General features: G+C 45.0%; 1 protein-coding gene across 1 annotated transcript in view; it reads left to right on the top strand.

Annotated features, from left to right (window-relative positions):
• LOC135825815 (uncharacterized) overlaps positions 1-22,795 on the top strand; it is a gene marked incomplete at its 3' end in the record, with an annotated part of 182,048 nt that overhangs the window by 95,540 nt on the left and 63,713 nt on the right. Inside the window, 2 exon segments of the mRNA XM_065338440.1 lie at positions 785-961; positions 19,306-19,467. Coding sequence (XP_065194512.1) covers positions 785-961; positions 19,306-19,467 — 339 coding nt within the window.

Here is a 22,795-nt window from a genome sequence, read left to right as displayed (position 1 = left end):
TGGAGCATTTTGCACCAAAACACATCTCAAGATTTTGCCTGTACTGTTGTATTGTTCCGACTGAATGTTCACAAATTTTCCGCCATATATGTTGTATATATTGACATCGTTGTGTTTCATCACATGATCACCATGTACTGATTTTGAAGAGTAATGGTACGAAAGGCCTCATCAGTGTGCTGATTGCTAGTAAAATATGATTATTTTGGTGCACGTAAGTGGCTTTGTTTTGTGAGGTGTGGGCGAGTGCATGTGGTGTCCTTAGGAATGGTCCCATGTGTTCTATGTGTGCTGGTTTACTGCCAATTATGTACCAGGTCACTGCCCTAAAGGCATGTCCTGGTACATAATTGGCAGAGCACCAGCGTACGTAGTACGCCTGCGGCCATTCCTAGCGAGCATGGGTACACCTTACCCAGGCATTATCGTCTGATAATGTCCTGGTACGGTGCTGCTGTGATTGGCCAAATGCTACCAACAGCTTGAGAGCAGGCATGTGACATGGATGAATATGGGCTTATGACCCTTGTGGGTTCGAGCCACCCTAGTGCAGAACTTGTTATTGCATTGCAAAAGCGTTGTCATCAGTTTTAATAACGTGCATGATGAGCTAGGAAAAAAAGCATAGCGTAGAGCCCGGAGTTTCAAGCTCTCTCGTTCCTCAGATCCCTCCAAGCTTGGATGGTGATCAGTTTCGTTGCCGCAAGTTCAGCACATACTCAGAATACAATGCCTCCGGGAGACTCTCTATTTTCATGTGACTCTGCTCCTCTTTTTATTTCAGCTGAATGTGTAATTCCAACCAACAAGAGTAGAATGCATATAAAAATTATACAAGGTGTACCAAATGTATTAAAGGCACATTCAATTGCTATTACCTGTGCAATGGGATATCGTATAACGGGACTCTCTACCGTCTTGTGTGTTCATCCTGGAGGATTTGAAATGCCTCGGTGTGAAAGTAAGTGATTTTCCTCTGAGAGAGCTGCTGGGACTCGTCTTTACTACTAAGAGTGCCAAAGATGACTAACTTTTTCTCCACTGTTCCCCAAAAAAACTGAATTGAGCCACGTCAAGCGAGACCAGGGAGAAACGGAAATCTCAGTATACTTTTAGCTCTTCACTGCATCAGTTCTTATTCTTGGATGGGGGTGGCATGGTCACTGATCGATTGCTACTAAAGGTTTCAAAGGTGGACTTTTCTTGTCATGAAGACATTAAATTTTGAAGATGAATGGAAGCTTCTGATAGAGAAGCTGTGGCAAGCTTGGCACACCCATTGTCTTGAAAAGGGGGCATTTGGGACCAGGGTTCTTTGCTGAGCAGTTTTAGCAGCACAACAACAACCATGTTGCTTTGGCAACACGCCTGTGGGTGCCATGGTCACTGAGGCCTACTTAGGTCATCTATAACTATTACTCCTGGTTCATCTTCTTCGCCAATGTAATGTTCTAGGATATTATTATTATTATTCCGCCGACTTTACTTGACACTTGACTGCCTCACGACTGCCATCCAGAGCACACGAGAAGTCCATCGAACCTTCCACTCGGCAAACCTGCAAGAAAGCACCACTCCCTGCTCAATACACAGTGTATCGGGGAATTCACCCCTCATCAGTTGAGCTTGAGTAGGCTGAGGAAGATTGTGCCTGAAGAGCACCACTTATATAGTGCTCTCCAAGCACAAACATCACCAGGGATACAAACTTACAGAGACGCTCCGTTTCCAGCGCGACAAACACCTCGTGAACACCAGATAGCAGCGTGAGTCAGTGTCGCTCCTGGACGGTGAGACAGACGTCGAGGACCCTCGGTCATTCGCAACGCTGTCACCTCCAAACCAACTAGTCGCAAGCCCGCGCTGGGCACAACAGTACGAAGTAGTGGCAGGTGTGAGTCAGTCAAGTGTCAAGTAAAGTCGGCGGAATAGCGCGAGCTCCGGTGTGGGGAGCAAACCCTTTCTTACAAGTCATCGCCGAAGTCGCAACCACTACTTCGTACTGTAGTACTCGAACGAAATAATAATAGCGACAAAAACATAGTGCGAAATAGAGGTTGCTACTTCGGCGATGATTTTGTTTAGGAATGGGTTTGCTCCCACACTGGAGCTCGCGCTATTCCGCCGACGACTTGACACTTGACTGACTCACGACTGCCATCCAGAGAACACGAGAAGTCCATCGAACCTTCGACTCGGCAAACCTGCAAGAAAGCATCACTCCCTGCTAAATACACAGTGTTTCGGGGAATTCACCCCTCATCAGTTGAGCTTGAGTAGGCTGAGGAAGATTGTGCCTGAAGAGCACCACTTATATAGTGCTGTCCAGGCACAAACATCACCAGGGATACAAACTTACAGAGACACTCCGTTTCCAGCGCGACAAACACCTCGTGAACACCAGATAGCAGCGTGAGTCAGTTATCGCTCCTGGACGGTGAGAACAGACGAAGAGGACCCTCGGTCATTCACAACGCTGTCACCTCCAAACCACCTAGTCGCACGCCCGCGCTGGGCACAACAGTACGAAATAGAGGTTGCGACTTCGGCGATGATTTTGTTTAGGAATGGGTTTGCTCCCACACTGGAGCTCGCGCTATTCCGCCGACGACTTGACACTTGACTGACTCACGACTGCCATCCAGAGAACACGAGAAGTCCATCGAACCTTCGACTCGGCAAACCTGCAAGAAAGCATCACTCCCTGCTCAATACACAGTGTTTCGGGGAATTCACCCCTCATCAGTTGAGCTTGAGTAGGCTGAGGAAGATTGTGCCTGAAGAGCACCACTTATATAGTGCTGTCCAGGCACAAACATCACCAGGGATACAAACTTACAGAGACACTCCGTTTCCAGCGCGACAAACACCTCGTGAACACCAGATAGCAGCGTGAGTCAGTTATCGCTCCTGGACGGTGAGAACAGACGAAGAGGACCCTCGGTCATTCACAACGCTGTCACCTCCAAACCACCTAGTCGCACGCCCGCGCTGGGCACAACAGTACGAAATAGAGGTTGCGACTTCGGCGATGATTTTGTTTAGGAATGGGTTTGCTCCCACACTGGAGCTCGCGCTATTCCGCCGACGACTTGACACTTGACTGACTCACGACTGCCATCCAGAGAACACGAGAAGTCCATCGAACCTTCGACTCGGCAAACCTGCAAGAAAGCATCACTGACACCGCAGGGAGTGATGCTTTCTTGCAGGTTTGCCGAGTCGAAGGTTCGATGGACTTCTCGTGTTCTCTGGATGGCAGTCGTGAGTCAGTCAAGTGTCAAGTCGTCGGCGGAATAACGCGAGCTCCAGTGTGGGAGCAAACCCATTCCTAAACAAAATCATCGCCGAAGTCGCAACCTCTATTTCGTACTGTTGTGCCCAGCGCGGACGTGCGACTAGGTGGTTTGGAGGTGACAGCGTTGTGAATGACCGAGGGTCCTCTTCGTCTGTTCTCACCGTCCAGGAGCGATAACTGACTCACGCTGCTATCTGGTGTTCACGAGGTGTTTGTCGCGCTGGAAACGGAGTGTCTCTGTAAGTTTGTATCCCTGGTGATGTTTGTGCCTGGACAGCACTATATAAGTGGTGCTCTTCAGGCACAATCTTCCTCAGCCTACTCAAGCTCAACTGATGAGGGGTGAATTCCCCGAAACACTGTGTATTGAGCAGGGAGTGATGCTTTCTTGCAGGTTTGCCGAGTCGAAGGTTCGATGGACTTCTCGTGTTCTCTGGATGGCAGTCGTGAGTCAGTCAAGTGTCAAGTCGTCGGCGGAATAGCGCGAGCTCCAGTGTGGGAGCAAACCCATTCCTAAACAAAAACATAGTGAGCAAATTAAGTTACATTGTTAACACCTCGACGAGGAGTAACACCAAACAATTGTAGCGACAACACATTTTCTTTCTGTACGCAAAGTTCAGGATCTAACTTACGGATATACAAAGCTTCTAACACAGCCAGATGCAACGCACATCTACCACGTGACAATATTGAGAACACATTATCACTGTACAACTCACGATAATTGGTACGGCTGTACGGCTAAAGCTTTATGACTCTATCTCTATCGAGAAAGTACTTTTGCAGGATGATCTTAACAAGGCAAAGAGCCAACTTCACAATGCACGTTCGAGGTTTGTGTCTTCGTATCAGAAAGTACGAAGACTTCTCAATACCTTCGATTTTGTTAGATTTTCATGGCTAATATCGCAATGTGACTGTAAACAACGGTCCAGGCTCCATGCAAAACACGTTTGGATTGTGTCTGCCTTGAGAAAGGACCGATTCGGCACATGTAGCGACAATTATGATACTATTATTAATCTTGCCGATATCCCTCTGACTCAACTACAAAAGGACGTGCTGTGCGGCGGTTTGGATTTTGGCATTCCTCCGAAACTCCACCGATTGGAGATGTTGGCGGAGTTTGAGCTGCTGCAGCAGCAATTGTCCAAGGTACCAGCAAAATCTGACGAAACAGCAGCGACTTGCCGGGCGTCTCTGGCTGCCGAGGCACACAAGTTTGCGCAGTCTTCTCCTGACACCCGGTCATTTTCACTCACACGAGAGCACCTCAAAGTAATGGGAGAGCTTAGGAAAAATCCGGACATTATTATCTCCCGCCCTGACAAGGGTCGGGCAACGGTTATTATGTCAAGGGAGGATTACCAAACCAAAATGATGGTCATTCTGGAGGACAAGACGAAATTCTGCAGACTCGGACCGTGCGATGTATATGATCATACACAAAACATCGACACTAAACTTAGCAAATACCTATTGTTACTTTCAAAAACACATCAAATTTCTGATTATGAGTACGACCATCTGGCACTGACGGGATCAACAAGACCACGAATGTATGGGCTCCCAAAAATTCACAAGAAGAACATTCCCTTACGACCAATACTGAGCATGTCAGGATCGCCGCAATTTAAAACATCCAAGTGGCTATGTGCGATGCTACAGCCGGTACTCAACCTCTACAACAGCCACTGCGTCAAAGATACTTTCGAGTTTGTGGAAAAGCTAAGGGACGCAAACTTCGAATCGAACGGATTCATGTGTTCGTATGACGTGGTCAGCTTATTTACTAACGTGCCACTACGGGAGACCATTGACATCTGCGCAACAACACTGTACCACAATAAGTCCATTACTCCGCCGTCCTTGAACGAAACGGAGTTTGTGAAACTCATGTTAATGGTTACATCTGGCGTTGAGTTTTCATTTGGCAACGTTATGTATAAACAAATAGATGGTGTTGCCATGGGCTCGCCACTTGGTCCTGTATTGGCTAATATATTTGTAGGGTTCTGTGAAGCGTCCATTAGTCCATCATTGTGGCCCTCTATGTACTGTCGTTTTGTAGACGATGTGTACTGTCACGATGAGGATGAGGATGTCTGTGGGACTTTTCTACTAACTCTGAACAGCCTCTATCCGGCGTTGAGATTCACGTCGGAAGCGGAACAAAACGGCAGATTATCCTTCTTGGATGTACAAATATCACGCAACATTAACACTAAGAGTTTGGACACCACTATCTATAGGAAGCCAACTTTCACCGGCCTCTACATTCCGTGAGGGAGCTATACTCCAACGAAATCGAAGAAACATCTTGTGAAAGCGCTAGTTTATCGTGCGCATAGAATATGTTCCCCTCATCTATTGCAGGACGAATTAGACAGACTGACATCGATATTTACGAACAACGGCTATCCAAAGGAATTTCTGGCCAAGCTTATCAACGAAAAACCAGCGACAGACAAGCCGATCCAATTTGGACCTGACCTTTGCCCAGTGGTGCTCCGTTTACCCTGGGTTGGCGCCGGTTCTGCGCGCGTGGAGAGGGATGTTCGTGGTATCGTATGTCCATCTTATCCGTGCGTCAAGCTGTACGTCATATTTGGGACAGTGTGTGCGTTCGGTGTGAAGAAGGATGTTCTACCTACCCTTAGTAAAAGTAACCTTATCTATTTCTTTCAATGCCGACAATGTGAAAATCGGTATGTAGGTAGAACCCTTTAGCACCTGGGCGCGCGCATTCGTCAACATGTGCCGTTAAGTTTTGTTCCGCTTGATGCGCGTGAGTGTCGTCCACGCCGTGGTCGTCCTCCAAAATGTGCTGTCCAGTCCTTCGGTGGATCTTCCTCTTCCTGTGAAGATGTCACTGCATGCCCGTCCTCCTCCGCGTGTGTAGGGCAGGGTCCAGCTGAGAACAGCGTGAAAGATGGTGAAAGACCGACACGTAAACCACCGAAATTGACAAAGGATCTGTCTGCGTCGGGAAGGGTTACGCGAAGCCAAGTAAAAATACGGACTGGTGAGGACGCACGTACAACGACAACGGAAGTGACAACAACAGTCAATATTCGAAAACGTGGTAGACCGCGAAAACGAACCTCAATATCGAACACCGGACAAGTTGGAGTAAGAAGATCAATAGAAATCCGAAATGGAGGAGACGTAGCTGAAAGGACACTGGGCATCGCGCACACAACGGCTAGTGTCAGAAAACGTGGAAGGCCGCGGAAAAGCAAAGAGAGGGATAGTGGTGATGCCGTGAAGAGGCGAGATGACGGGACATTGGAGGAGACTACACCCAACGGAGCTAAGAATCGCACTTCGTCCATCAAGCAACATCTGTCAGCCCGTACCAATTGTCGTGAGTTGTACAGTGATAATGTGTTCTCAATATTGTCACGTGGTAGATGTGCGTTGCATCTGGCTGTGTTAGAAGCTTTGTATATCCGTAAGTTAGATTCTGAACTTTGCGTACAGAAAGAAAATGTGTTGTCGCTACAATTGTTTGGTGTTACTCCTCGTCGAGGTGTTAACAATGTAACTTAATTTGCTCACTATGTTTTTGTCGCTATTACTATTTCGTTCGAGTTTTGTGTCGTGCTGAACTTGATACTTTTCCACGTTGTCACGAGTGTTGTTATCTCATATCTTTACGCTATATAAGTTTTAGTCTTTCCAACTTGAGCCATTCCCTGTATAATCCTTGATGAGAAGGGACCGAAAACGTTCGGATACTTTGACAAGTGCCTTATTTTGACTGGATGTGTGTTTGCGTGGATACTTACGACCCAACACGTACCTTCGTTATTAAAGTATTATCCGCCTCCGACTTCTTGTAAAATTATTATTATTATTATTATTATTGTAAAATAGAAAAGGACATATGGATACGAGTTTAGAGTAACTCTCCATCACTGTAACATGATACTATATACAGTCAGAAAGTGCAATAACTAGGCACAAAACTGACAGAGTACTGAGACATTCGACGTCCTGACACCTAACTTTAACACATCTCCGTAGCGCTAACCGACAGCCTTCCAACTTGGAAGGTTCAAGGTTATGGAAAAGACCAAAGAGGGGAAGGCAAGCGCAACGAAAACGAGCAAAAGCTACAGTCCCAACGGAACAAAGAATGTCGATTGTTACTGGACGATGACGAGACCAGTACGATATTTGACAAAGCGGTCTAACTACAATTCGAAGCAGCAAAGCAGCACACCACCCAACTTGGGTGGGTCATAAATATCAAAGATAAGTAAAGAAAGGGAAGCTTTGCGAAAACGAATTGTACAAGCCGAAAGCCAAACTCCTACAGTACTCCTCATGCATGACATTGTGATGGACTAGTTGACTACAAAACAAGTTGTTTCACACGACGTACGTTTCGCCGTATGGTTCGTGACGGCTCATCAGGTGTGCAATTTGAAACTCGGATGTTGAGCCATAAATAAATGTAAAATAGAAAAGGACATATGGATACGAGTTTAGAGTAACTCTCCATCACTGTAACATGATACTATATACAGTCAGAAAGTGCAATAACTAGGCACAAAACTGACAGAGTACTGAGACATTCGACGTCCTGACACCTAACTTTAACACATCTCCGTAGCGCTAACCGACAGCCTTCCAACTTGGAAGGTTCAAGGTTATGGAAAAGACCAAAGAGGGGAAGGCAAGCGCAACGAAAACGAGCAAAAGCTACAGTCCCAACGGAACAAAGAATGTCGATTGTTACTGGACGATGACGAGACCAGTACGATATTTGACAAAGCGGTCTAACTCCGAGTTTCAAATTGCACACCTGATGAGCCGTCACGAACCATACGGCGAAACGTACGTCGTGTGAAACAACTTGTTTTGTAGTCAACTAGTCCATCACAATGTCATGCATGAGGAGTACTGTAGGAGTTTGGCTTTCGGCTTGTACAATTCGTTTTCGCAAAGCTTCCCTTTCTTTACTTATCTTTGATATTTATGACCCACCCAAGTTGGGTGGTGTGCTGCTTTGCTGCTTCGAATTGTAGTTAGACCGCTTTGTCAAATATCGTACTGGTCTCGTCATCGTCCAGTAACAATCGACATTCTTTGTTCCGTTGGGACTGTAGCTTTTGCTCGTTTTCGTTGCGCTTGCCTTCCCCTCTTTGGTCTTTTCCATAACCTTGAACCTTCCAAGTTGGAAGGCTGTCGGTTAGCGCTACGGAGATGTGTTAAAGTTAGGTGTCAGGACGTCGAATGTCTCAGTACTCTGTCAGTTTTGTGCCTAGTTATTGCACTTTCTGACTGTATATAGTATCATGTTACAGTGATGGAGAGTTACTCTAAACTCGTATCCATATGTCCTTTTCTATTTTACATTTATTTATGGCTCAACATCCGAGTTTCAAATTGCACACCTGATGAGCCGTCACGAACCATACGGCGAAACGTACGTCGTGTGAAACAACTTGTTTTGTAGTCAACTAGTCCATCACAATGTCATGCATGAGGAGTACTGTAGGAGTTTGGCTTTCGGCTTGTACAATTCGTTTTCGCAAAGCTTCCCTTTCTTTACTTATCTTTGATATTTATGACCCACCCAAGTTGGGTGGTGTGCTGCTTTGCTGCTTCGAATTGTAGTTAGACCGCTTTGTCAAATATCGTACTGGTCTCGTCATCGTCCAGTAACAATCGACATTCTTTGTTCCGTTGGGACTGTAGCTTTTGCTCGTTTTCGTTGCGCTTGCCTTCCCCTCTTTGGTCTTTTCCATAACCTTGAACCTTCCAAGTTGGAAGGCTGTCGGTTAGCGCTACGGAGATGTGTTAAAGTTAGGTGTCAGGACGTCGAATGTCTCAGTACTCTGTCAGTTTTGTGCCTAGTTATTGCACTTTCTGACTGTATATAGTATCATGTTACAGTGATGGAGAGTTACTCTAAACTCGTATCCATATGTCCTTTTCTATTTTACATTTATTTATGGCTCAACATCCGAGTTTCAAATTGCACACCTGATGAGCCGTCACGAACCATACGGCGAAACGTACGTCGTGTGAAACAACTTGTTTTGTAGTCAACTAGTCCATCACAATGTCATGCATGAGGAGTACTGTAGGAGTTTGGCTTTCGGCTTGTACAATTCGTTTTCGCAAAGCTTCCCTTTCTTTACTTATCTTTGATATTTATGACCCACCCAAGTTGGGTGGTGTGCTGCTTTGCTGCTTCGAATTGTAGTTAGACCGCTTTGTCAAATATCGTACTGGTCTCGTCATCGTCCAGTAACAATCGACATTCTTTGTTCCGTTGGGACTGTAGCTTTTGCTCGTTTTCGTTGCGCTTGCCTTCCCCTCTTTGGTCTTTTCCATAACCTTGAACCTTCCAAGTTGGAAGGCTGTCGGTTAGCGCTACGGAGATGTGTTAAAGTTAGGTGTCAGGACGTCGAATGTCTCAGTACTCTGTCAGTTTTGTGCCTAGTTATTGCACTTTCTGACTGTATATAGTATCATGTTACAGTGATGGAGAGTTACTCTAAACTCGTATCCATATGTCCTTTTCTATTTTACATTTATTTATGGCTCAACATCCGAGTTTCAAATTGCACACCTGATGAGCCGTCACGAACCATACGGCGAAACGTACGTCGTGTGAAACAACTTGTTTTGTAGTCAACTAGTCCATCACAATGTCATGCATGAGGAGTACTGTAGGAGTTTGGCTTTCGGCTTGTACAATTCGTTTTCGCAAAGCTTCCCTTTCTTTACTTATCTTTGATATTTATGACCCACCCAAGTTGGGTGGTGTGCTGCTTTGCTGCTTCGAATTGTAGTTAGACCGCTTTGTCAAATATCGTACTGGTCTCGTCATCGTCCAGTAACAATCGACATTCTTTGTTCCGTTGGGACTGTAGCTTTTGCTCGTTTTCGTTGCGCTTGCCTTCCCCTCTTTGGTCTTTTCCATAACCTTGAACCTTCCAAGTTGGAAGGCTGTCGGTTAGCGCTACGGAGATGTGTTAAAGTTAGGTGTCAGGACGTCGAATGTCTCAGTACTCTGTCAGTTTTGTGCCTAGTTATTGCACTTTCTGACTGTATATAGTATCATGTTACAGTGATGGAGAGTTACTCTAAACTCGTATCCATATGTCCTTTTCTATTTTACATTTATTTATGGCTCAACATCCGAGTTTCAAATTGCACACCTGATGAGCCGTCACGAACCATACGGCGAAACGTACGTCGTGTGAAACAACTTGTTTTGTAGTCAACTAGTCCATCACAATGTCATGCATGAGGAGTACTGTAGGAGTTTGGCTTTCGGCTTGTACAATTCGTTTTCGCAAAGCTTCCCTTTCTTTACTTATCTTTGATATTTATGACCCACCCAAGTTGGGTGGTGTGCTGCTTTGCTGCTTCGAATTGTAGTTAGACCGCTTTGTCAAATATCGTACTGGTCTCGTCATCGTCCAGTAACAATCGACATTCTTTGTTCCGTTGGGACTGTAGCTTTTGCTCGTTTTCGTTGCGCTTGCCTTCCCCTCTTTGGTCTTTTCCATAACCTTGAACCTTCCAAGTTGGAAGGCTGTCGGTTAGCGCTACGGAGATGTGTTAAAGTTAGGTGTCAGGACGTCGAATGTCTCAGTACTCTGTCAGTTTTGTGCCTAGTTATTGCACTTTCTGACTGTATATAGTATCATGTTACAGTGATGGAGAGTTACTCTAAACTCGTATCCATATGTCCTTTTCTATTTTACATTTATTTATGGCTCAACATCCGAGTTTCAAATTGCACACCTGATGAGCCGTCACGAACCATACGGCGAAACGTACGTCGTGTGAAACAACTTGTTTTGTAGTCAACTAGTCCATCACAATGTCATGCATGAGGAGTACTGTAGGAGTTTGGCTTTCGGCTTGTACAATTCGTTTTCGCAAAGCTTCCCTTTCTTTACTTATCTTTGATATTTATGACCCACCCAAGTTGGGTGGTGTGCTGCTTTGCTGCTTCGAATTGTAGTTAGACCGCTTTGTCAAATATCGCACTGGTCTCGTCATCGTCCAGTAACAATCGACATTCTTTGTTCCGTTGGGACTGTAGCTTTTGCTCGTTTTCGTTGCGCTTGCCTTCCCCTCTTTGGTCTTTTCCATAACCTTGAACCTTCCAAGTTGGAAGGCTGTCGGTTAGCGCTACGGAGATGTGTTAAAGTTAGGTGTCAGGACGTCGAATGTCTCAGTACTCTGTCAGTTTTGTGCCTAGTTATTGCACTTTCTGACTGTATATAGTATCATGTTACAGTGATGGAGAGTTACTCTAAACTCGTATCCATATGTCCTTTTCTATTTTACATTTATTTATGGCTCAACATCCGAGTTTCAAATTGCACACCTGATGAGCCGTCACGAACCATACGGCGAAACGTACGTCGTGTGAAACAACTTGTTTTGTAGTCAACTAGTCCATCACAATGTCATGCATGAGGAGTACTGTAGGAGTTTGGCTTTCGGCTTGTACAATTCGTTTTCGCAAAGCTTCCCTTTCTTTACTTATCTTTGATATTTATGACCCACCCAAGTTGGGTGGTGTGCTGCTTTGCTGCTTCGAATTGTAGTTAGACCGCTTTGTCAAATATCGTACTGGTCTCGTCATCGTCCAGTAACAATCGACATTCTTTGTTCCGTTGGGACTGTAGCTTTTGCTCGTTTTCGTTGCGCTTGCCTTCCCCTCTTTGGTCTTTTCCATAACCTTGAACCTTCCAAGTTGGAAGGCTGTCGGTTAGCGCTACGGAGATGTGTTAAAGTTAGGTGTCAGGACGTCGAATGTCTCAGTACTCTGTCAGTTTTGTGCCTAGTTATTGCACTTTCTGACTGTATATAGTATCATGTTACAGTGATGGAGAGTTACTCTAAACTCGTATCCATATGTCCTTTTCTATTTTACATTTATTTATGGCTCAACATCCGAGTTTCAAATTGCACACCTGATGAGCCGTCACGAACCATACGGCGAAACGTACGTCGTGTGAAACAACTTGTTTTGTAGTCAACTAGTCCATCACAATGTCATGCATGAGGAGTACTGTAGGAGTTTGGCTTTCGGCTTGTACAATTCGTTTTCGCAAAGCTTCCCTTTCTTTACTTATCTTTGATATTTATGACCCACCCAAGTTGGGTGGTGTGCTGCTTTGCTGCTTCGAATTGTAGTTAGACCGCTTTGTCAAATATCGTACTGGTCTCGTCATCGTCCAGTAACAATCGACATTCTTTGTTCCGTTGGGACTGTAGCTTTTGCTCGTTTTCGTTGCGCTTGCCTTCCCCTCTTTGGTCTTTTCCATAACCTTGAACCTTCCAAGTTGGAAGGCTGTCGGTTAGCGCTACGGAGATGTGTTAAAGTTAGGTGTCAGGACGTCGAATGTCTCAGTACTCTGTCAGTTTTGTGCCTAGTTATTGCACTTTCTGACTGTATATAGTATCATGTTACAGTGATGGAGAGTTACTCTAAACTCGTATCCATATGTCCTTTTCTATTTTACATTTATTTATGGCTCAACATCCGAGTTTCAAATTGCACACCTGATGAGCCGTCACGAACCATACGGCGAAACGTACGTCGTGTGAAACAACTTGTTTTGTAGTCAACTAGTCCATCACAATGTCATGCATGAGGAGTACTGTAGGAGTTTGGCTTTCGGCTTGTACAATTCGTTTTCGCAAAGCTTCCCTTTCTTTACTTATCTTTGATATTTATGACCCACCCAAGTTGGGTGGTGTGCTGCTTTGCTGCTTCGAATTGTAGTTAGACCGCTTTGTCAAATATCGTACTGGTCTCGTCATCGTCCAGTAACAATCGACATTCTTTGTTCCGTTGGGACTGTAGCTTTTGCTCGTTTTCGTTGCGCTTGCCTTCCCCTCTTTGGTCTTTTCCATAACCTTGAACCTTCCAAGTTGGAAGGCTGTCGGTTAGCGCTACGGAGATGTGTTAAAGTTAGGTGTCAGGACGTCGAATGTCTCAGTACTCTGTCAGTTTTGTGCCTAGTTATTGCACTTTCTGACTGTATATAGTATCATGTTACAGTGATGGAGAGTTACTCTAAACTCGTATCCATATGTCCTTTTCTATTTTACATTTATTTATGGCTCAACATCCGAGTTTCAAATTGCACACCTGATGAGCCGTCACGAACCATACGGCGAAACGTACGTCGTGTGAAACAACTTGTTTTGTAGTCAACTAGTCCATCACAATGTCATGCATGAGGAGTACTGTAGGAGTTTGGCTTTCGGCTTGTACAATTCGTTTTCGCAAAGCTTCCCTTTCTTTACTTATCTTTGATATTTATGACCCACCCAAGTTGGGTGGTGTGCTGCTTTGCTGCTTCGAATTGTAGTTAGACCGCTTTGTCAAATATCGTACTGGTCTCGTCATCGTCCAGTAACAATCGACATTCTTTGTTCCGTTGGGACTGTAGCTTTTGCTCGTTTTCGTTGCGCTTGCCTTCCCCTCTTTGGTCTTTTCCATAACCTTGAACCTTCCAAGTTGGAAGGCTGTCGGTTAGCGCTACGGAGATGTGTTAAAGTTAGGTGTCAGGACGTCGAATGTCTCAGTACTCTGTCAGTTTTGTGCCTAGTTATTGCACTTTCTGACTGTATATAGTATCATGTTACAGTGATGGAGAGTTACTCTAAACTCGTATCCATATGTCCTTTTCTATTTTACATTTATTTATGGCTCAACATCCGAGTTTCAAATTGCACACCTGATGAGCCGTCACGAACCATACGGCGAAACGTACGTCGTGTGAAACAACTTGTTTTGTAGTCAACTAGTCCATCACAATGTCATGCATGAGGAGTACTGTAGGAGTTTGGCTTTCGGCTTGTACAATTCGTTTTCGCAAAGCTTCCCTTTCTTTACTTATCTTTGATATTTATGACCCACCCAAGTTGGGTGGTGTGCTGCTTTGCTGCTTCGAATTGTAGTTAGACCGCTTTGTCAAATATCGTACTGGTCTCGTCATCGTCCAGTAACAATCGACATTCTTTGTTCCGTTGGGACTGTAGCTTTTGCTCGTTTTCGTTGCGCTTGCCTTCCCCTCTTTGGTCTTTTCCATAACCTTGAACCTTCCAAGTTGGAAGGCTGTCGGTTAGCGCTACGGAGATGTGTTAAAGTTAGGTGTCAGGACGTCGAATGTCTCAGTACTCTGTCAGTTTTGTGCCTAGTTATTGCACTTTCTGACTGTATATAGTATCATGTTACAGTGATGGAGAGTTACTCTAAACTCGTATCCATATGTCCTTTTCTATTTTACATTTATTTATGGCTCAACATCCGAGTTTCAAATTGCACACCTGATGAGCCGTCACGAACCATACGGCGAAACGTACGTCGTGTGAAACAACTTGTTTTGTAGTCAACTAGTCCATCACAATGTCATGCATGAGGAGTACTGTAGGAGTTTGGCTTTCGGCTTGTACAATTCGTTTTCGCAAAGCTTCCCTTTCTTTACTTATCTTTGATATTTATGACCCACCCAAGTTGGGTGGTGTGCTGCTTTGCTGCTTCGAATTGTAGTTAGACCGCTTTGTCAAATATCGTACTGGTCTCGTCATCGTCCAGTAACAATCGACATTCTTTGTTCCGTTGGGACTGTAGCTTTTGCTCGTTTTCGTTGCGCTTGCCTTCCCCTCTTTGGTCTTTTCCATAACCTTGAACCTTCCAAGTTGGAAGGCTGTCGGTTAGCGCTACGGAGATGTGTTAAAGTTAGGTGTCAGGACGTCGAATGTCTCAGTACTCTGTCAGTTTTGTGCCTAGTTATTGCACTTTCTGACTGTATATAGTATCATGTTACAGTGATGGAGAGTTACTCTAAACTCGTATCCATATGTCCTTTTCTATTTTACATTTATTTATGGCTCAACATCCGAGTTTCAAATTGCACACCTGATGAGCCGTCACGAACCATACGGCGAAACGTACGTCGTGTGAAACAACTTGTTTTGTAGTCAACTAGTCCATCACAATGTCATGCATGAGGAGTACTGTAGGAGTTTGGCTTTCGGCTTGTACAATTCGTTTTCGCAAAGCTTCCCTTTCTTTACTTATCTTTGATATTTATGACCCACCCAAGTTGGGTGGTGTGCTGCTTTGCTGCTTCGAATTGTAGTTAGACCGCTTTGTCAAATATCGTACTGGTCTCGTCATCGTCCAGTAACAATCGACATTCTTTGTTCCGTTGGGACTGTAGCTTTTGCTCGTTTTCGTTGCGCTTGCCTTCCCCTCTTTGGTCTTTTCCATAACCTTGAACCTTCCAAGTTGGAAGGCTGTCGGTTAGCGCTACGGAGATGTGTTAAAGTTAGGTGTCAGGACGTCGAATGTCTCAGTACTCTGTCAGTTTTGTGCCTAGTTATTGCACTTTCTGACTGTATATAGTATCATGTTACAGTGATGGAGAGTTACTCTAAACTCGTATCCATATGTCCTTTTCTATTTTACATTTATTTATGGCTCAACATCCGAGTTTCAAATTGCACACCTGATGAGCCGTCACGAACCATACGGCGAAACGTACGTCGTGTGAAACAACTTGTTTTGTAGTCAACTAGTCCATCACAATGTCATGCATGAGGAGTACTGTAGGAGTTTGGCTTTCGGCTTGTACAATTCGTTTTCGCAAAGCTTCCCTTTCTTTACTTATCTTTGATATTTATGACCCACCCAAGTTGGGTGGTGTGCTGCTTTGCTGCTTCGAATTGTAGTTAGACCGCTTTGTCAAATATCGTACTGGTCTCGTCATCGTCCAGTAACAATCGACATTCTTTGTTCCGTTGGGACTGTAGCTTTTGCTCGTTTTCGTTGCGCTTGCCTTCCCCTCTTTGGTCTTTTCCATAACCTTGAACCTTCCAAGTTGGAAGGCTGTCGGTTAGCGCTACGGAGATGTGTTAAAGTTAGGTGTCAGGACGTCGAATGTCTCAGTACTCTGTCAGTTTTGTGCCTAGTTATTGCACTTTCTGACTGTATATAGTATCATGTTACAGTGATGGAGAGTTACTCTAAACTCGTATCCATATGTCCTTTTCTATTTTACATTTATTTATGGCTCAACATCCGAGTTTCAAATTGCACACCTGATGAGCCGTCACGAACCATACGGCGAAACGTACGTCGTGTGAAACAACTTGTTTTGTAGTCAACTAGTCCATCACAATGTCATGCATGAGGAGTACTGTAGGAGTTTGGCTTTCGGCTTGTACAATTCGTTTTCGCAAAGCTTCCCTTTCTTTACTTATCTTTGATATTTATGACCCACCCAAGTTGGGTGGTGTGCTGCTTTGCTGCTTCGAATTGTAGTTAGACCGCTTTGTCAAATATCGTACTGGTCTCGTCATCGTCCAGTAACAATCGACATTCTTTGTTCCGTTGGGACTGTAGCTTTTGCTCGTTTTCGTTGCGCTTGCCTTCCCCTCTTTGGTCTTTTCCATAACCTTGAACCTTCCAAGTTGGAAGGCTGTCGGTTAGCGCTACGGAGATGTGTTAAAGTTAGGTGTCAGGACGTCGAATGTCTCAGTACTCTGTCAGTTTTGTGCCTAGTTATTGCACTTTCTGACTGTATATAGTATCATGTTACAGTGATGGAGAGTTACTCTAAACTCGTATCCATATGTCCTTTTCTATTTTACATTTATTTATGGCTCAACATCCGAGTTTCAAATTGCACACCTGATGAGCCGTCACGAACCATACGGCGAAACGTACGTCGTGTGAAACAACTTGTTTTGTAGTCAACTAGTCCATCACAATGTCATGCATGAGGAGTACTGTAGGAGTTTGGCTTTCGGCTTGTACAATTCGTTTTCGCAAAGCTTCCCTTTCTTTACTTATCTTTGATATTTATGACCCACCCAAGTTGGGTGGTGTGCTGCTTTGCTGCTTCGAATTGTAGTTAGACCGCTTTGTCAAATATCGTACTGGTCTCGTCATCGTCCAGTAACAATCGACATTCTTTGTTCCGTTGGGACTGTAGCTTTTGCTCGTTTTCGTTGCGCTTGCCTTCCCCTCTTTGGTCTTTTCCATAACCTTGAACCTTCCAAGTTGGAAGGCTGTCGGTTAGCGCTACGGAGATGTGTTAAAGTTAGGTGTCAGGACGTCGAATGTCTCAGTACTCTGTCAGTTTTGTGCCTAGTTATTGCACTTTCTGACTGTATATAGTATCATGTTACAGTGATGGAGAGTTACTCTAAACTCGTATCCATATGTCCTTTTCTATTTTACATTTATTTATGGCTCAACATCCGAGTTTCAAATTGCACACCTGATGAGCCGTCACGAACCATACGGCGAAACGTACGTCGTGTGAAACAACTTGTTTTGTAGTCAACTAGTCCATCACAATGTCATGCATGAGGAGTACTGTAGGAGTTTGGCTTTCGGCTTGTACAATTCGTTTTCGCAAAGCTTCCCTTTCTTTACTTATCTTTGATATTTATGACCCACCCAAGTTGGGTGGTGTGCTGCTTTGCTGCTTCGAATTGTAGTTAGACCGCTTTGTCAAATATCGTACTGGTCTCGTCATCGTCCAGTAACAATCGACATTCTTTGTTCCGTTGGGACTGTAGCTTTTGCTCGTTTTCGTTGCGCTTGCCTTCCCCTCTTTGGTCTTTTCCATAACCTTGAACCTTCCAAGTTGGAAGGCTGTCGGTTAGCGCTACGGAGATGTGTTAAAGTTAGGTGTCAGGACGTCGAATGTCTCAGTACTCTGTCAGTTTTGTGCCTAGTTATTGCACTTTCTGACTGTATATAGTATCATGTTACAGTGATGGAGAGTTACTCTAAACTCGTATCCATATGTCCTTTTCTATTTTACATTTATTTATGGCTCAACATCCGAGTTTCAAATTATTATTATTATTATTATTATTACAGTGGCCAAACCAAAACAAAGACAAAACTAAAGACCAAGAACCAGGAACATAAAACAGAGGGAAAGGAAACAAAACAGATACACATTCAAATGTCGTACTACTTTACTATAATAGTACAATACTATAGTTATAATATTTAAGGCAAAAATTAAAATTTCACCAGTTGTAGTCTTCGGGGTGCTGAGTCGAATGGTCTTGGTCCGAGAAAGCTGAGACGCTCCCTTCCTACTTGAATCCCAATCGAACTCGCGCACTTCCACCGAAAATGGGTGACTGCGCCCCACTAGATGGGGATTTGTATGCAAAATGTCACTAAAAGCGCCATTTCGTTCTTATAAAAGCACGGATGACCGCGATTGGCCCATATGTTGTAGTCTTTTGGACGCTGAGTCGACTGGTTTTGGTCCGAAAAGGCTGCGATGCAGCGTTCCTCCTTTATTCCCAATCGAACATGCTTGAACAAGCGGTCACGTGCTCCCGGGTGCCCAAATCACCTGGTTACCATGCCAGCAGGCGACAACTTTCACACCAAGGTTGAACTCGAGTGACAGGACTGCACCCAAAAAAGGTCAAACAGGCTAGTAAGTTGTACCCTGCAGGCACGGTGACCAGGTGACTGGCGTACGCAAGAGCATGTGACCGCTTGTTCAAGCATGTTCGATTGGGAATAAAGGAGGAACGCTGCATCGCAGCCTTTTCGGACCAAAACCAGTCGACCTAGCGTCCAAAAGACTACAACATATGGGCCAATCGCGGTCATCAGTGGCTATAAGAACGTAATGGCGCTTTTAGTGACATTTTGCATACAAATCCTCATCTAGTGGGGCGCAGTCACCCAGTTTCGGTGGAAGTGCGCGAGTTCGATTAGGATTCAAGTAGGAAGGGAGCGTCTCAGCTTCCTCGGACCACGACCATTCGACTCAGCACCCCGAAGACTACAACTGGTGAAATTTTAATTTTTCCCTTAACTTCCCCTTTAACCAGTAGGCAACATGCGACATCTCGGGGTGGGTGGGGGGTGGGGGGAGGAGGTGCAACTGTGCACATCACTCAGAAGAAGCACCACTAATACTTGTTGCCATAATTTTGAAATCTGTTAAATGCATCAGAATGCGGGTGGAAGCACGAGAACACAACGGGCTACGAGTCTATTTCAGAAAATGGAACGGTCACTTGTTCCCAGGGCTATGTGGCAATCCCCGGGGGTGTCAACGGCGTAGAGTCCTGCAACAGAACCTCTTTTCTATGGAAAAACACTGATATTTGCACAGGTTAGTTGAATGTGGTTCTATATTCATCATTGTGTATTATGCTGGAAAGTGTCTGCTACTTCTTCAACAACTTCGTGATGGTATTTGATATGATGTATTTATTAATGGTGATGTGCACCCACTTATGGCATGTACGTATGTGCACACTTCTGGTCTCATACGCATACTCTGCCATATATGCACAAGCATGCTTTCCCGCATATGCACGCACACTCTCCTGGTCAGAGTTATTCTCTTCTTGTCGTGTTGACAATGGTCGTTTTTCTTCCTTCTGTTTCCCAAGATCAATGTAGTGTGTTATTGAATCTATGAATATTATAGTCAGACCTCACTTATCCGGTTCTCTTTTATCCGGATCCATCGCCATCCGTAAGAAGATCGTCGGTTACCGACTTGTATTGCAGCATATGCCATGCATGCATACAGTATGCGTGTTCGATTGTCCGGTTCCCTCGCCTATCCGGACATTTTTTGTGGAAAACGGATGTGTGCGGTTAAGCGAGGTCTGACTGTGATACTTCCCAACATAACATGGCGCAGTGAACTATTTCCCAACATTTTTTCTAGCCCGGTCGTTTGCATTTTGCCTGCATTGTTTGCAGTAAATATCAGTTTGGTTTGATCGTCATGTCTAACGAAGAATGTAGTTTGGATACATGATCCGTCAAACTAGGTAGTAGCCCCATGGAGCAGATTTTTTTCTTTAGTTTAAAGCACACGTTCCTACTGATGATCTGGGATAACAGTAAAGTAGGACAGAAGACTAGGACAATCAGACAAAAGGGGTAGGACATGCAAAAGCAAGGTGCAGGTGAGATGAGTCTAGTTAGTCCGACCAGAGGTCTCAGAGTCAGCACGGGATGTGCGCACGAGGAAGGGTTAGGGACTGGTTGGGAGGGGAGAGGAATGTAGTACGAAAAGAAGCAGCATAAAATAGAAAATCAAATTAATATGTAAGGTGTTCCGGAATCTCAGCGATTCCGTTCCCCAGGACACAAGACACAAAGGATAAGACTGGTTTGTTTTACATAATATATTTGGACATTATGGAAAGGTAGACTACTCTGACAGAGACGAACAAGAAGACTGACAAAAGGACTCTCGACTACAAAATTGCGCATGCACATATCACACATGCACACGACTAGACGAGACAGTTTGGAGAATGCCTTCAAACAGGAAAGCAACACAATCATTTTACAACAAAGGCGTTCACCGATCAGGGCGAATGGCAAGGATCTCCTGATGTACTGTGGAGCAACTGGTGGAAGTGGGTTGATGAGCTGGCACGTGCTGACTGCGTGATCGCGGTGTATGAACCATGGGGGCCGCTGGCGGGAGCATGGCTTCTAGTTGCTGTCGGCTCTGCCAACACTGCAGTTTGAACCAGTAGCAGAGGCCGGAGAGGGTGCATTAGGCAACCAGGCTCCGGAGTAGAGTACCTGGTCCAATGATAGCCATCACATGCTATGGATTCGATCAAGTCGGGCGAGGTTGCTCGGACCAGCAGGCATCCAGACCAGGGTAGCATACTCTAGCATAGGGCGGACAAAGCCACGGTACACTGTTTGGTCGAAAATTCGAGCTGCACAGCATAGGAGCTCAAGCTGCTGGCTGGCACTAACGGTTGAACTGGCAATGTGGGCTCGAAATGAGAGTTTCTCATCAAATGGCACTCACCCCCAGGAGTGTTAGGATAGTGAACTGGGCAAACTGCCAGTACACCAAACAAGGTTTTGGACTTTGCTGGGTCAGGAGATGTTGTGCAGAGCATTTGCTGAAATTTAGCTGGCTCAAACTTCACCCTCCAGCGCTCCTCCCATTCATTCAGGTGGGTTAGAGATGCTTGCAAGGAGGCATTGTTGTTAGCAGGGGTTCCAGAACTCAAGAGACTGTACACGGTGGTGTCGTCGGCAACGGAACTCAGGCTAGTTCCCAGGGTTAAGCATTAATCGAGGTCGCTGACATAAAGAAGGAACAGATAACATACTTGGTCAATGTCAGCAATATTGTCACGTATCTTTCGACAATTTGAACTTAGACTTTGGAACTCAATGTGTGCACTTGAGACGATAAAATTTGGAATGATGGAAGGCAAGGTACAGAATGACAACTGGCCAAGAGACATTCATTGTCCAAGGAAGGGTTCATACTTTTTTGGTCCCCCTCGTCGCTGCTCTCGGCGCTAGTGACAAAGATTTTTTGCTCAGGATCGACACTCTCGCTTTCGCAAGCTCATCGCTCTTCCTCTCCGTTGCCTGGCTACTTTCTAAAGGGAAGTCAAACATGACTATCGCCTTCTCCAAAGCACTTCGTGTGGGCAGCACAACTGCCTGTGTGGTTCAAATCAGTCGCCGTCCTTTGCAAGATTTATTTGGAACGACGGCGACGCGTACAATACTTGCATATCTCTACAATTTGCTGGATACTCCAAGCGTTGAGCTGGAGGTGAGGGAACTGCGATCACGGATTGGCGAGCGATCCCTGAGGTGAGCGATCTCGGCCATTTTGCAAAATGAAACTGATCCCGAGTAGCCAATTACTTTCTTGTGTGCCGCGCTGCTCTTGCCTTTGCAGTGTGACAAGATAATCTATTCTGATGCAGCGCTGTCCCCATCAGAACCACCCAGGCGTTGCTCTCGAAATCCACTCGAAATCTAGCCAGGCCTTTCAGGTACTAGTAAACGAACCTACTGTTAGGTACCTCATCCTGGACCTTTTCTAGCTGGCCTGCATGCACTTTCGTACTCACCTTTTGTCTCCTTTTGTTCCGTTGGCCTGGGTAGCTACTTGCGCACCCATATTTGCCATAGCTAGTCGTCCTTTTTCGTATTCAACATTGGCGCCGGATTATTGATCGACCCACGACCTGAGATCATCCCATGCCCAGCCGTCCTCAACCGCCATTCGTCTCGTCCATGTCAACCTCGTCTCGTCCATGTCAGTCTCGTCTCTCCTACGCCAATCTCGTCTCGTCTCTATCAACCTCGTCTCTCGTACGCCAACCTCGTCTCGTCTCGTTCAAGCCATGCAGGTCAGCTACCTCTCTCTCTTTCTTTTTTTTGTATGCGTTCCTTCTTCGTCAAATTTATTTTCGTGAATTTTTGTAGTGTGTGTGCGCGCGTGTGTTCATAAAACATTACCAAGTTAGGGGTCCGATCATGGTGAGCCACGCTCTAATTTTTGGATGTTTAGCAAAAGTGTAACTAGGCTGTATTTGCCGTGCAAAATACTAGTAATTCACGTTCCTCGTCAAACTCGAATAGTTTTTACACACTATAAGTAGTACAGGAATGATCTGTAGTGCATTTTTAATACACACTTTTGT

This window comes from Sycon ciliatum, chromosome 10, assembly GCF_964019385.1.
Source record: "Sycon ciliatum chromosome 10, ocSycCili1.1, whole genome shotgun sequence".
Classification (NCBI taxonomy): domain Eukaryota; kingdom Metazoa; phylum Porifera; class Calcarea; order Leucosolenida; family Sycettidae; genus Sycon; species Sycon ciliatum.
This window is presented reverse-complemented; position numbering and strand designations above follow the sequence as displayed.